The 16645-nt window shown below is 36.2% G+C and overlaps 3 protein-coding genes across 3 annotated transcripts; 2 read left to right on the top strand and 1 right to left on the bottom strand.

Annotated features, from left to right (window-relative positions):
* The first annotated feature begins 5797 nt into the window (after positions 1-5797).
* Positions 5798-6349, top strand: LOC111519609. Its single transcript, XM_023181218.2, has 2 exons — positions 5798-5825; positions 5891-6349. Exons 1-2 carry the CDS (start codon positions 5819-5821, stop codon positions 6313-6315), a joined length of 432 nt encoding a protein of 143 aa, XP_023036986.1. The 5' UTR covers positions 5798-5818; the 3' UTR covers positions 6316-6349.
* Positions 6350-7519: 1170 nt separating this feature from the next.
* On the top strand, positions 7520-8704 carry LOC111519595. Its single transcript, XM_023181177.2, has 2 exons — positions 7520-7675; positions 7731-8704. The coding sequence occupies exons 1-2, from the start codon at positions 7592-7594 to the stop codon at positions 8649-8651; spliced, it is 1005 nt and encodes a 334-aa protein (XP_023036945.2). The 5' UTR covers positions 7520-7591; the 3' UTR covers positions 8652-8704.
* Positions 8705-14008: 5304 nt separating this feature from the next.
* LOC6652233 (zinc carboxypeptidase) lies at positions 14009-15567 on the bottom strand. The gene is made up of 4 exons (XM_002074944.4): positions 15378-15567; positions 15177-15313; positions 14337-15115; positions 14009-14272 (listed from the first exon to the last, which is right to left on the bottom strand). The coding sequence occupies exons 1-4, from the start codon at positions 15543-15545 to the stop codon at positions 14076-14078; spliced, it is 1281 nt and encodes a 426-aa protein (XP_002074980.1). The 5' UTR covers positions 15546-15567; the 3' UTR covers positions 14009-14075.
* Between the last annotated feature and the right edge of the window lie 1078 nt (positions 15568-16645).

A 16645-nucleotide genomic window follows, 5' to 3' on the forward strand; every position in this document is an offset into this window, starting at 1 on the left:
GATATTATTTCATTCTCAATCATTTAGTTTTTAAAACATAAGCAAGAAAGGCACAATATATAAAACAATAGTTTTAATTCCAAATTTTGGGACATTTTGCATTGCTTGTTTTGTTCCTAAAAAGATACTGAGACAGACTTATCTTGATTTGGAGATCACTTGTACAGAATGAATGTTTTTCGTTCAGTGTAGAGGGTCGGTAAACAGAAAAAGTCCGTTGAGTCTGTTGAGTCCATTATATAAGTGCGCTTTTAATAATAGCCACTTCTCTGGGACTGTTTCTGGGTGTGCTTTAGGCGTGTGTGTCTGTGTGTGTGTGTGTGTGTGTGTGTGATGGAGGACTTTTGATATTTGCATTCTGCATAATTTCATTGAGCGAAAATGTAATTTAGATAACCAGATAAACACTGACCGCGAGGCAAACTAATTAAAGAAAATGTTGATGCATCAAACCCTCCCAACCCACATGTCCCTTCTGCTGACGTTGGTGGACATCAATCAATTCATGCAAATAGATCAATGACATGCTGTTCAATTCAATTAACATTAATCATTTAAACAATTTCAAATGCACGAATATTTCACAGTATTTTTCAGTTTTTACATTTTTTTGTCTCTCTTTTACAAGTGATATTCGAGTTCGAGTTGCACACGTTGCATGTGAATTCAAAATAAATATTTAAGTATTTGCAACATGCTCATTTTTAACTGCATTTTCCCATTTCAGTCTTAAATCAAACTGTTTCGCTGTGTCTCTCTGTTGTCCCATGCCCATCCTGGTCCCATCCCCTCCCCCATCCTGTCCTGGCTCCATTCTGACTGTGGCCTTTTGCATAAGCAAATACACGCGCAATTCACAAACACGTGACGTTAGTGTTTTCTTTTTGTTCGTCCTTACCCTAAATCCCTTCTCCCAATCGCCCCATCTTCCCACCTTCCTTTGACCAACTGGCTGACTGGCAGACTGACTGACTGACTGGTTGAGTGAGTGAGTGAAGAGTTGCCAGTTGATGGCGTTGGCGTCCAGTTCATGGTTCAATGACAAGCAACTTTCAGTTTGTGTGCGCTCTCTCTCACTCTCTCGCCCTCCTGTTCTTCCCACATTTTCTGTTTCTCTGTGTTTTTCTGTTTTGTCCCTTGCCGCAGCTGCTGTCGGCTATTTGTCTGCGGTTTGACACTCCCCCACTTACTCACATTCTCTTTCCCCAGTCCCCCATGCCACCATCCCATCCCATCCCAGCAGCCCAGACCATCCCACACTTTGCTTTTTTGTCATCGTTTAATTATGTACAACTTTTTGGTTAGGCAAGGATTACGCTTGGGCATAGCCGCATGAACACATAAACGCTTGTAATGTGACAGCACAAACAATTAAATCCCATTAGATATACTATTACGATACATATATTTCCATATATATAAATCAGAGCCACCTCGACTAATTGCAGCCAATCTAACCGAGATGCAGTTAAACTGTCATTCCCAAATCAAGTATGAACATGGGTTCATTTGATAGATAAATATATATTTTAAATTTAGAACTAATCAAAAATGACTTTACAATGTGCAATTACTAAAATCGCAAAAGTTAACGTCATGAACATTGAGTTATAATAACGACAATCTCTTGAACGATATTAATCCTAAATATATATTATCACATATTTCAAGATCTTATAAATTGGTTTGTCTTAATATACTATGTACCTATATATCGACCAAATGTATTTAATCAATTTTCAATTGCGGTTTAGAGTGTCTTTTATTTTATAAAGTTCATTGTAATCTTTTACTTAATAAAAAACCACAACCATTTGAACAATTTGTAATATAATTCCTTTCTAATAACTTGTTGCGGATTCAAAAATTATTTTCTTTGCACGATTTGCTTTAAATGGAGCCAATTGTCGTCAAAAATATTTGATTGTCTGTTAATCTAACAATTTCGACTGATAACTTTACTTTTCAAGTGTCTTGCAACGGTTTTCATATATATTTATTAAACTTAGATAAGAAGACAGCAACTTCGACCATAAATAAAAAAAAAATATGTATTTATTCTTGATGAACATGACACGACTGTTTCTACAAAAACTCGTCCTGCTGAAATATGTAGTGCAGAAATTGTACTTCTAGGACTTGAACCCGATCGACCACTATGTCTACTTATTAACCAAACAAACAGTTTGTATAAGATAAAAATGTTGGTTTCTTTTGCAGCTTTATTTGTGAAAATTGCAAACAGGCAGAAAGATGCATATATTTTTATTGTCTGCGTGCCGATCATTAATGCAATATACAAGACAAAACAAACGGCAAAGGAAAGAAGCATAAGTCGTCGAAAGTAAATTAATTATATCAAATGTTATGGCATAAAAGGTCTCAACGATGTGCAATGTACCTACCTATGACTTATACTAACTGCTCCAACCATACAACTTTTGTAAAATTGGATATTCCAGCTTTTTATAGCGAAAAGTAGTATACATATATAACACTCTGAAGAGAAATTTTTGGACCCTATACATACAGTTTGGCAAGAAAGTTTTTACACACAGGGAAAACATTTTATTATACCCTTGCAAAAAGGGTATATTAATTTTGGTCAAAAGTGTGCAACGCATAGAAGGAAGCATCTCCGACCATATAAAGTATATATATTCTTGATCAGCTCGACGAGACGAGTTCAAATAGCCATGTCCGTCCGTCCGTCCGTCCGTCCGTCCGTCCGTCCGTCCGTCCGTCCGTCCGTCCGTCCGTCCGTCTGGATCAACGCAAACTCCTCCTAGACCGTAAGAGCTACAGAGCTGAAATTTTGCATGTAGGCTTGTATATACTGCAGGCGTTGTATATCTCGGATTCAGCCGGATCGGATCACTATATCATATAGCTCCCATACAAACGCCAAAGTCACGAACAGTGACTTTTCTTAATAACTTCGTTATTTTTTGAGCTATTGTCGTGAAATTTAATATTGGTGAGTTAATTACACATATAAACGACTATGCCAAATTTGATCAAGATCGGGTGACTATATCATATAGCTCCCATAGGAACGATCTTTCGAAAACAGTGACTTTGGTGAATAACTTCGTTACTTTTGACGCGATTGCTTTCAAATTAAACATTTGTTAGTTTAATATATCTGTTAATGATTGTGCCAAATTTGATAAGGATCGGGTAACTATATCATATAGCTCCCATAGGAACAATCGGTGGAAAACAGTGACTTTCATCAATAACTTAGTTATTTCCTATGTAGGCCGTTCTTTCGCAAACATTAGCCTTTTTAGCTTAAACGTTTTTCCACTTTTGATGGCTGTAGGTAAGGAAAGAGTTACCAAAAATGTTGCAAGGGTATACAAACTTTGACGCGGTCGAAGTTAGCCCCGGCCCTCTGGTAATTTTTTATTTCAGTTCGAAAAAAAAAACAGTAAGAATATATTTATCCAAATTTTTTTAATGTGTATGTATATGTACAATAAAAGCATTGTCAATCTTTCTATAAGCACTACAAAATCAAATTCGTAATTTAAAACCAGATGGCCGGGGCTAACTTCGACCGCGTCAAAATTTGTATACCCTTTCAACTTTTTTGGTAACTTTTTCCTTACCTCTAGCCATAAAAGTGGAAATAACGAAAATATTGATCAAAGTCACTGTTTTTCACTGATCGTTCCTATGGGATATATGATATAGTTACCCGATCCTTATCAAATTTGGCACAGTCATTAACAGATATATTAAACTAACAAATAATTAATTTGAAAGCAATCGCGGTAAAAGTAACGAAGTTATTGACAAAAGTCACTGTTTTCGAAAGATCGTTCCTATGGGAGATATATGATATAGTCACCCGATCATGATCAAATGTGGCATAGTCGTTTATATGTATAATAAACTCATCAATATTAAATTTCACGACAATAGCTCAGAAAATAACGAAGTTATTGAGAAAAGTCACTGTTCGTGACTTTGCCGTTTGTATGGGAGCTATATGATATAGTGGTCCGGTCCGGCTGAATCCGAGATATACAACGCCTGCAGTTTATACAAGCCAACATGCAAGAGCTCTGTAGCTCTTACGGTCTAGGAGGAGTTTGCGTTGATCCAGACGGACGGACGGACGGACGGACGGACATGGCTATTTGAACTCGTCTCGTCGTGCTGATCAAGAATATATATACTTTATATGGTCGGAAATGCTTCCTTCTATGCGTTGCACACTTTTGACCAAAATTAATATACCCTTTTTGCAAGGGTATAAAAAGTGATCCAATGCTTACTGTACGAATATAAAAGTTTTTTTTATCATGCATTCATGGGGTGAAATGGTATAACAGGCGATAGAAAGCTCTTCGCTCCATGGAGTATACATATATGAACGAGTATACATATACGTACGAACGCCTTGATTTCCTCCCCTGCAAATTAAATACAACTGATTTTCTCAAAGACTAACAGAATTAAAGTCACCAATTTGTATATGTAGACTGCGTGCAGATTATGGAGATTTTAATTTTTACCACGACTCTTTCCGCCCCCATAATTTGGAATGAACCGATTGCTTCCCGCAAGCAGACCAATGAGTGTTATTTATTTGTACCAACCTACCAAATTTTATTAAAATCAGTCTAGAAACATTCCAAAAAGACGTATAAACGTGTTTTACTGGGCGGTCCATAATGCCGGAGATAATATGGTACATATCTCGAAGCTGCTGATCGACGAGGTGAACAATAAAATTGTTAAAAATCAATTTCGCGCATTTTATATATTATCTATAATTTGTATTGGATAATAACACTATATATACAAATGACAAAGTCATGAACAGTGTCTTTTCTCAATATCTCATAAAAACAGAAATGGCATGCTGTATGCTCCGCTTTGCTCCAGCCTAAGATTGTAGGCCGTTTTCGCGTTAGATTCTAGCATTAGACCTTTGACCTTTTTTTTCTAGCATTAGACCGGAATGAGTATAAATGAGTGAGTGTTTTCGAAATACAATGTGTGTTCTCAGCATGTCTCATTCTAAATCAATTCGCTTTGCATGAGTGTTTAAATATACTACCACTCTATACAAATTCATTCATTGTGTGCTTCTCACTCACTCAATTCTATTCCATTCGAATGTACTCAGTTTTGCGTATTGAGTGAATGGAGCCATGCAGATGTCTAACTGCTATATGGAATGTCAGATTGTTAAAAAAAAGCTTGCAATGGCAATGCAAAGTTACTCGCGGCGCTCTGATTAAAGAGCGCATTAAAGATAAAAGAGAAGCCACTCCAACCCTAAAAGCGATTCGGCTGTTCCTGCCCCTTAAACTTTATTATACCCTTGCAGAGGGTATTATAAAATTGGTCAGATGTTTGTAACGCACAGTATAATAAAGTATATATATTCTTGATCAGCATGAGAAGCTGAGTTGATATAGCCATGTCCGTCTGACCGTCCGTCTGTGCGTATGCGTTTTACTCAGCCATCTTAAGAGCTATCGGGATGCAATTTTTTTACCCGGGAAAAATAAAGTATGAAAATCTTTAGGATCGTACCACTATATCATATAGGTCTAGAAGAAAAATTTTTACAAAAATTGGAGTATCGCCATGAAATTTACGAATATTTGTGTATTGATGAATTAAGTTGCAGGGAAAGAAATTTCAAAAAGTAAAAATATTATTGCCAAGGACTGCAAGGGTATATAAACTTCGGCAAAGCCGAAGTTTGCTTTTTTGATATTTTTTATTTGAATGGACGGTCTGAAAAGCTCTCAGTTCTAAATTGAACACCGAACTGATCACTAGAAGCTCAAAAATGGGTCGTAAGGGCATAAAACGTTAAGGATAACCCAAAAATAATATAATGAAACAACTATCCTTTTTCCAGAATGGGTAAGCTCGTCTGTAAATTCATCTGTGCCTGACAATGCCGTACGCGGTGGCTTTGACAATGATGGAACTCCGATTTATGTGGGTCGCTGTTCCTACAAGGGGAATCAGCTTCCAGTCAAAGTGATTCCAAGTAAACGAGCTGCTTCTATATCGCTGAACGGTAAGGTGCATAAGATCACAAAATACGAACTGCTGGTTGGAAACTCATTCGCTTGGGCTCCATGCGATAATGGCCGTATTCCAAGCAAGGCAGTAACCACTGGTAACACTAGGGACGGCGAACCTCTGTATATAGGCCGTGGTTTCCATGCCAATTCATTGATCGTCGGAAAGGTACATCCATCGCATGGATGCCTCTATGTGCCTTATGGCGGCAATGAAATTAGGCTTAGCTCTTATGAAGTGCTATTTAAAACTTGAATTACATTCAAAAATAAATATAATATGCACATTATATTAATATATTATTTCTTTTTATATTCTTAATAAGATTTTCTTATAATAATATATTTGCTTATAAAGGAAGTATGGTTAATTTCATAAGCAATATTTATAAGTAATCATTTTGCAGCCGGTTTATGGTATACGTACTTTATGCAATCGAATCTAATCTGACAAACATTCTAATTATTATATTAATTCATGATTATATTAATATTAATGGATTCATAAAATTGATCTTGAGATAAAAATTTCTTATGAAAAACCATTCAATTTAACGAATGTGTTTTATGAGGCACAAACTTAAAATTATAATTCCCGAGGCAAGAAAATATTCACGAACTAAAATTTATTTCGACTCCAAATAAAGCAGTTTCAAACAAGTTTATAAATTTAAAAAAAAAAAATTATCAGGTATAAAATAGAAAATAGATGATCTCAAATTTAATTAGATTTAATCATAGGTCACTGAATATCTTTGCTATAAGACATAAGTCTACAAAACATAACGCTTTGAACTTTGAATTTGGCACAACTAAAAATGGATTGACAGCCTTTTCAATTATGAGGCCCTTGTAAATATTTTTTGTACCGACAAAATATCAATTTTAATTTCCAAAACTACCAAAGCATTTCATAAAAAATTTGACTTTATGACTAAGAAATGGAGTTTTTGACCATAATGCAATGGCCACCTGCATTTGGTATCAAACTTTTAAGGGAAAACAAAACTATACAAACTTCTATCGAGCAAAAAGCGCCATACTTTTATGACTCATTGTTCCGATAAGATAAAGATACAAATTTCAAAAAGCTATCCCGGCTACATCGAAGTTTATATACCCTTTCAAGCCTGACCATTAAATGAAGTTCTCATTCTTACAATTAAAAGACACCAAACAAAATGTTGCTGAGTCATGAGTAGAGCCTAAACTAAAGTTTCTCTGATGCATTGGCATGAACTGACTTGAGTTGTACATCATTTTCAAACATCATACCCGAATTTTTTGCAATGTTTGTCTCAATTCGCCAAGTGTTGTGGTCCGATTAATATTAACAATAAGTAAACACTTTATTATTTTCATTTCTATGTGTGGAGCAGATTACGTATACGTAATGTAATTTACACATATGTATTATCGTGTGGTGCATGGCACGTAGTGCAATTTGGCTTAGCCATTTGATAATACAGTCTTCTGTTGGTTGGACATAGATCTACACGGTTTCAGACAAAGTTTTCAATTGGCCAGCCAACATGGATGAAACCATAATAAATCTAATGCTGCGTAATCTGGATGGTTCTTTGGAAGATTGTGAATCTAACAAAAAGATGGATTCGGTAAATAAACAAATGAGGCAAGTGAACATAAATAAATTACTGCTTTATATTTTAGATAATCGAGTTAATAGACATACGTTGCGAAGGAGATTGTAATCTGAAAGTGAAGTCCTTATTGCAACAAGCGGTTAAAACAATTAAATTAAAAGATAGCCAAATTGAATTGAAGGATAGCCTAATTAAAGCGAAAGATGGCCAAATTGATAGCCTTATTATGGCTTTGAATAAAAAATCTGATATGAATGATTCTATTGAAAATAAACGCGATATTCCTCTACATCTAGAAGAAACTGAAAGTGATGAAGATAAAAATATCGCGGATATCGTATCGAGGTATAAAACCAAACTCGAAGAGGCCAATAAACTTTTACAGGAGTCTTTTTCTTTGGTAAAAAGCAACGAAATTCAAAATCTGCAATTAGAGGAACAATTGGCTGCAAAAACTTTTGAACACGATCTTCAAATAAAGAGTTACGAATCGAAAATTAAGGAATTGGAAAACAAAATAAGAATTGAAGGCGAAGACTCTAAGGAAGAAAAACCGACCCAAGTAGAAATATTTTTTGCTCTTCATAAACCACAGGTGTTTCAAATAGAAAATAAAATATCTGGTTCTGGTTGGTTAATTATAACTCAATTTAAAATGGATAATGGGTCTTGGACTAAGAAAATTATTGTTCCTTCAAAATTTGTGTACGATATCGTCAAAGATCAGCCTACCGAATTTTATATTCACATTGTTCGTGCAGATGGAACCGTACATTATGCTCATTATAAAAACTTCTGTTGTTACTATAAAGTTTCTAATGATTATCGTGACGATAACTATCGCATACGATCGATGGAACTTCTCAACAGCTCAATGAAAATTTATGGAAGTTTTGAAGGACGAACATTTAAAGATATAGCCGAAAGTTTCAATCATAATTGTGTATTTTACCAGCTGATGATAAGGAAAATGCAAAATGAAAATTAATTGCAAACGAAATTTATCCAATGCTATAATATTTAAAAGAACTAATAAATAAATAAAAATGCTAAATAAAAAGGTGTTAAATATATTTTGTAGCGGATTAAGCTTTCACAAAATTTTAATTAAATATACATACAAAATATAATACACAAACCACAGGGTCGGGACAGCCAAAGTTCGTACACCCTTGCAAGTTTTTTCGTTACTTTTTCCATACCTAGAGTTGTCAAAGTGGAAAACCATTTTATCTTAAAAGTCTAATTTCCGCTAAAGAACGGCCAACAATCTAAGAATGTTTATATGACTGCTATATAATATAGTAACCCGATATCGAATTTGGCACAGTCATTAATTAGATATATGTATTTTAAACTGACATGTACTAATAAAGCTTATAACAAAACAAAGTTATTGGTAAACGGACTGTTCGTGACTTGCCTTTTGTATGGGTGCTGTATGATATAGTGATCCGATACAGCTGAATCCGAGATCCGGCGAACAGGCGGACATGGCTATTGGAACTCGTCTCGTCGTGCTTATCAAAAATATATATACTTTAGATGGTCGTTACTATAGTTCTTGAAATAGCGATAAACAACCTGCCCATTAATTGTTTATTCCCAAAAATGACCTCGAGCTTGCTTATTCGGAAGACTACACTTAATACCTACATTCCTTTTTAGTAAATCAAACCAAGTTTGGCAAACATTACAAACATTCTTCCATTTACCCTTACCAAGCACCTATTTTCGTGTAAAGTGCCAAAAGTTTGTGACTATCGCACCAAAAGCTACCAAAGAAGTATGGTTTAGTCTCAATATTTTATATACATATACAGATTTCAAAACCTTAAGGTCATGTGCACAGCTGTAAAGTCGTAACGGACACCGTGGAATAGTTCCCATTTACATTCCCTATTTGGTTCTGTTCATTTCAACTTTAACAGATAGTAGGTTATTAACGATTCCCTTTTTTTTCTCTTCCCTTGAAAAGTTGGAATGTTTACTAATCACCAATTAACTCATTGGTGATTAATTAAGTCATAACTAAAGGGCTATATTGATGTTCTGCATATTTTAAACATTTTCATCTAAAAGATCAAAATACTGCGAATGAATGGTATTTCAACTTGACCTGGTACAATGCGGCCCATATAGCATTCCCTTTTGTTATATATTTGATCTATGTGTATATAATATGGTCTTTCCATTTTAATCAGATTTGGCAGTGCTTTAACTGTGATTCTGTTTGGCGATTACTGTTTGAGAAATAAAAAAATTTTTCCAATCAAAATTATTATTTGATAGCTCTTATGGATATTATATGATATATTTGCCTTGCTCAATATTTTGACTATCAAATTTGGCACCAAATTTTATTAAAATCAAACTGAAAATAGCGAAGTTATGCATAGATGGAACCTAAGGCCGGAGTTGACCGTAGGTTGGCTGGTGGCGTTCGGTGCTCATTGCACGGTATACCGGAGTCGACTTAATTTATTTTGTTGATCTTATCAATTTGAAATAAGTAGTTCGTAATCAATATATTTACACAATTAAATACTAAAACATGAAGCTCTGATAAGATTCGAATCGCACTTCATTAATTTAAAGAGGTAAATTGCACAAATTACTCACGGTTATTTTTACTGTTATAAGGGCTAAGTCTGAAAAAAATAATTAAGTAAAAAATAAATAAATATTTTTGTATTTTCTGAAATCATTTTTAATAGTTATTACAATAAAAAAAATTGTTTGCATAAGCTCGTGACCAATTTAATTTTAATATTTCTTCAATACAACCGAGAAACTTTATAGCTATCCCATATAACAATCTGGATACATAGTATTATGGTATTTACTGTACAATTTGATAAGTATATATTTAAATGGACAAGACACGACTCATTTTAAGTCTACCTAATAATTAAGAACTCCAACTGGTGATTAATTTTGGCCAAAATGCATTAAATTACAGCTTTAATATCTAAAAAAAGATACTAAAATCTTTTTCATAGTTTATCTCTTTTATCGGCAAATTATTGCAAGCAAAAGGAAACAATTTTTCCTTAACCAATATAAAATGCGAATGCGGATCGTTTATAAACTAAGCATTAAATTAAACTAAATATTTAACGAATTTTCCAAACAAATTTAAACTCTAAGTTGGCTGGCAATAATGGAACAAACATTCGAATTTGACTTGGCCAATTTATGACTTCTAATCGATTTAACGATTTGGCGAATTATGGCCAAAAACAAGTCTCATGTGGCTCACCTCGTGTACGTTAATTTTACTCGTTCGTCGGCAATTTCGGAATTTGTAATTACGTGCGATTACAATAACAATGGCTAGATGCGGATTTTGATTTTGATGGGTCCCAATAAATTGATTTCCGATGCCATTAATGCTTAATGTGGGCGATTGAGTTGGCCAAGAGGGCGTGCAGATGACTGGAGGGAGGAGGGCAAAGAATAAAAGGCAACACTTTGCATAGAAATCATCTGCAATATGATTGGGTCATATAAAACATAACATAACACTTCAAGGCTAGGCATTTACATAATGACTTTTGGTCCTGGTCGTAGACCCGTTATTGGTGCTTTTATGAGCCACCATGGAGCCCTCCACTGCCCAAGTCAAGTCACTTGCTCAAATAACCTTAACCTTTGGGGTTGTTTCGAATGTTTGGCTGGCTGTTGTTGTTGTTTGTTCCTGCCCACGTGACATAAAATGCCAAGGAAAATGCCTGCGAGGCAAAGTTAATTGAAAATTGTGTCGACATTTTGGGGGGAGAACTGTAATGGAATCTCGCTTAGCGCTCTCTCTTTCTCTGTCTCAGGATGCGTTAACACAAACGTCAGCACCTTTGGCATTTTATTTGCTCTGCATATTTGATTACAGATATCCCCGCTCCAAACCACTCATATCAGGTGTCAAAGACTTTTCAAGACATTTTCTCTTTTCGCATTTCCATGTCAAAGTGAAAATCATTGACTGGCAGAGAAAGGGGAGTAAAGTAAATGCGAATGGGTGAGGAAAAATAGGGAGGAGAGGTGAAATCGTTTGCTGATATGGCGACCCAGTTGCCATGGTGCAAATGCATCTTCAAGTGCATTCCATATCATAAACACCTCGAACTGAAGGAGCGCATCCTTTCCGCAGCTCTGTGTACTCGGTATCTGACTCTGCGGCGGACACGTGAAACCATCATCAATCTACTCTGGCAACGACAGTTTTAACGACTTCTTGCGGATTACTTCAAACAAAATAACCACTTTGTAGTAGGAAATTTTATGTTACTCTGCTACCGGTTGGTGTTGATGGCTCGCTCTTTCTCCTCCTCTTCCATTCCCATTATTCATCCTTGCTTCCTCTTTTCATGCATCGGCTTCTGTTGCTGCTACTGCTGCTGCTGCTCCTGCTGCATTTGGCCAAAGTTTTCCTACGAGGCGCAAAAGTTTTGGCTTTAAAGGCGAAAAATAAATATTTATTGATACTGCTGAACTGTGGCCTGGCATACACACACACACACACACACACACATACATACATATATGTGGCTGTTCTATGTTGGGCCAAGTAATTTCTGCTCCAGATGCTGCCCATGGACATTACGGTTGACTTTAACGATACGCAAAAATTTCAATTAAGTAGTAACAAAACGTTGCAGAACACTCATTCAACTCATAATGTTACACAACACTGTTTGGACAGGGATGTAAATTGCTATAATTACCGTTAATTCCGTTTGTAAATTTCACTCCAATATTGTATAACGGATAAATACTCCAACAGGTATCATAAATGTGATTGTGGGTTCTGATTCCGTAGAAATAAGTATTCCCGTTGAGGTTTATATTTAGTTATATGGTATTAGGTTTTATTTTAGATTATAATTAGGTTTTAGTAACTATAAAAATGATTGCATTGAATGGTAATTGTTTCGTCTTTAGGTTTTTAATGAGAGCGTCGTTTCTCATTCGTCTTTACACGTCTTTCGTTCTTAAAACTTCTTTACTTTTTCTACACGTCTTCTCGTCTTAAAAAGTGTTCTTCGGCGTCGTGTTTTAGCATTGCCACCTCGTCTCTTATGGATCACTTGCCACGTCGTCGTTTAACAGCTACTCTGAGGTGGTCTGGCCGTTCGGCGTTACCAACCCGACCCCATAAAAGTTTTACAAAATTGGCTACATAATGTAGTTAAAAATGAATAATATTCGTGGTATTTAATTGTTTTGACTTTCCAACCATAAGTTTCATTAGAATTTAGTCAACGATTAAATTTGTTAATTAATCAAATTTATTTTCAAAAGAAACTGCATTTATGCATTTTATCAAGCCAATTTTATCATTTGCATTTTATCATGGACTATTTAAAAAATATTTGGCAATATTTTGATCTAATAGAATTTATACTAAACCTTGGGTACCAGCATATGTATGTTTGTATACCATACACCAATAGGGTGAAATGGTATATTAATGTCGCCAAAATGTATGTAACAGGCAGACGGAAGCTTTTCCGAGCCCATAAAGTATATATGTACGTATATTCTTGATCAGGATCAACAGCCGAGTCGATCTAGCCATGTCCGTATGGACACGCAGATCTCGGAGACTATGAAAGCTACAACTACCAAATTTGGTATATAGACTCGTGTAGTATGTAAAGTGGTCAAGTTTATTTCAAATTTTTGCCACGCCCCTTTTACGACTCCGCCATTTAAACAAAACGTTTATCTCAAAAACTATTCTAGCTAGAGACACCATATTTGGTATGTACATTTGCTTAGTAAATGCGAACATTATGTATGTGTAAAGATTTTGGCACGCCTCTTTTCGCCCCCGGAATTGGAAAAAACTCGATCATCTCCCGTAATTTTCTACCCTATTTGGCACACTTAATTAATATCCAGCAAAATACCAAATTTGATTAAAATTGGACAAAAAATAGCCAAGTTATGCATATAAACGTTTTTCCATAAGGCTGGAGTTGGCCGTTGGCTGGTGGGGGCGCTAGGGTGCTCGTATGCTTGAGTGAGCGCGATACTAAGATGCGCTTGTCAAAAGCATGTGAAATTGCATTTGTTTAATAAATTTTAAATACTTGCTTAACTGGTGTACGGTATACCTAAGTCGGAGAAACGACTTACTTAATTTTTTAGAAGTTTAGAACTATAGAACGCTGTCATTCTTTGCCATGATAACGAAGCTCTTGAACCAGTTCTGCAAATATAGAGCACATACATATGTATATATTTTTCGCTAATAAACATACATGCATATCAAAATAACTTTTATATAATGTAAGGCGCCGTTTGAAGACCATTCTAGAAAACAATTTAGACAGCTGTATCTTGGTAATGTTCCATTGAAAATTGTTAAGTTTATTTTAAATGTCACAATTTTCATATCTTCCTATGCTTAACTGAAGATGCCCTCATCGGCAGCTTTGTTGACTAGAGCTACCAGACCGGCGGTGACCTCCACACCGACTTCAGTGATTTGGTTCGAGGGCAGGAAGAAACCGAAAGTGCCCTTGTCGCGCAGCTCCACGGTGCAAGTAAATGGAATATTCTTTACACCATAAGCCCAATCCTTGGCAGCGCCAGATACCACATCTAAGAGTTAACAAAAAAACAATCAATTAATTGTTGTCTGTTGTGTCTGCGACATTGTACTTACAATTCAGGAGACCACTAGCACCATAGGTGAAGGGTGAACCGTATGGTTCCACAGCTCCCTCGGCAAAGGCGGCAGCAATGCGCATCATTTGATCATAGTTGGGAGGGAACTCGGTGTTGCTGTGGCCATAGGGCAGAAGAACGTATTGTCCGTAGGCATGGAATGCCATGTAGGAGCGGATATATCCATCGGCAAAGGAGCTGACAAAGTCTTGCAGAGCAAGGATCTCCACTTCAGTGTTGGGAGTTTCGCCACCGAACCAATGATCGCAGGGATCATCGATGTTCCAGCCAGCACCACCCCAATGGTAATCGAAATTGCGATTCATGTCAATGCCATAGCAATCGCCGGTGACGTTAGTATGGCCATTGGGGCGACGGTTCTTGCGCCACAAGCGCTCCACTTCGTGGGTGTAGACAAAACCATCGGGATTAACCATTGGTACAACAATCCAATCGTATTCCTCGCTCAAACGCTGAATCTCTGGATCCTTGGAGTTGATCAACTGGTTCAGGATGTAGGTCACTGTGGCCGATGAGATCCATTCCATAGCATGGATGTTGCCTTCTAATAAGATGGCCTTGTTGCCCTCCCGTTTGGACAATTTTATGCTTTTAATATTGCGTCCCTCGTACGATTTGCCGATCACTTTGCACTCGAGATAATCGTGGGCGGCACACTCTTGATCCAGCCAATCGTAGATCACTTCAAGGGAATGATAGGATTCCCATTCCATAGCGGATTCCGTGTCCTTGTCAACAGTGGATTCATCCAGAAGTCTAGCAAAAACATGATTGATTATGGATGCGATTCCCATTTTCAGTTTAGGATTTCACTCACTTTTGCAAATCGTCAACAATCACTTTGTAGGCAATCGAAAGAAAGTCTAGAGTCCTTTCCCAAACCCGGTGAAGCAGAGGTCCAACAATAACATCGTAACTGCGTCCAGTACCAGCAATTTCATTGAGGATATGAAGCTTTTATGGAGATCAAATCAACAGTTAGAAATCCATTCAGTCTGCAAATCACTTTCTTTGTTACCTGGGTATGCTTTTCGATTTTCTGGAACTCCACCAATTGTAAATGATTCTCTATGTAGACCTTGTAGATCCTAAAATTGTCATATCGCACCGCCGGAAGCTTACGATCGGCCGTCGACATGGCCAGGACTGCCAAAGGCAGTAGGCCAAGAAGGAAAATTAATTTCATTTTGCTAGCTGGAACGGTTGATGGTTCACTGTGCGGTTTGATGCGATATCAGTAAGCTTTTATACCAACTCCCAAGTGGTTTGTGCACTCAATTAAATTTTCACCCAGCACTATCTACGGCGATCAGTCATCTGCAGTATGTATGTCTGGCCCATCCGTTTAACCCATCTTATCACCCCACTCAAACCTACCACAAAGTATGTGAACGATTTTTCTTTCAGACATCAATTTGAACTTTGTCTTCATCAGGTTGTCCTCTACAAATTGCGCTTTCCGTTTAGCACTGACGTAACACTTTTTTTGAGATACAAACTAAAAATTGCGGAAAGACCCCTTCTATCTATTTCATTTTATTGTATTTTTGCCAATATTTGTGTCTGCGCGTGAAGAAGCACTTTGAAGAGAGTCCACTTGTACCGACTCTGAAGAGTAGTGAACTTGAAGAGCTTCGTCAAATAGGCGAAAGCGAAGTGACATCTTCTGAAAGTGAGACAGCGAAGAGAGGGAGACACCAGGTGAGAGGTTGCACAATCATCATGAAGAACATGCCATAATTAAGATAAGAAACCAAATTTAAATGGGGCAAAATAAAACTCAACTAATAAATTCAACTCACTCAAAATTGTCCCCAATCTTATTTCTTTGCACTCATTCTTCTTTCAACATCCACAATTACCTATGTATATAATGTGTCATCTGCACTTTATACAATATCTAATTTAAAGCTTTTCAAATACAAGTTTTACCAAGTGCAATATCAATTCATCCGAAAATATTAATAAGCTATGATTTAATATCAATGTGAAAGCTGTAATTAGCATTAGAATAATGTGATTAAGATGCATTGGAAAAACTCGAAAAGATATTAACTTACAATTTAGAAGGAATTGATCTCGACATAAGCAAATTTTATGTAAAATGTCGAATATAACGGCGTACAAACATACATACATACATGATTTAAATAAAGAAAAATATACAATTGTGATCAAAATAATAGCAGGTCATACAAGCTATGATTTTAAGATTGATAACCATGTACCATACTGACCAACATTTTTTTTCAATTTAGTATTTTTATTTTATTTCATACAGAATTA

The sequence above is a fragment of the Drosophila willistoni genome (assembly GCF_018902025.1).
Source record: "Drosophila willistoni isolate 14030-0811.24 chromosome 2L unlocalized genomic scaffold, UCI_dwil_1.1 Seg168, whole genome shotgun sequence".
Lineage (NCBI taxonomy): Eukaryota > Metazoa > Arthropoda > Insecta > Diptera > Drosophilidae > Drosophila > Drosophila willistoni.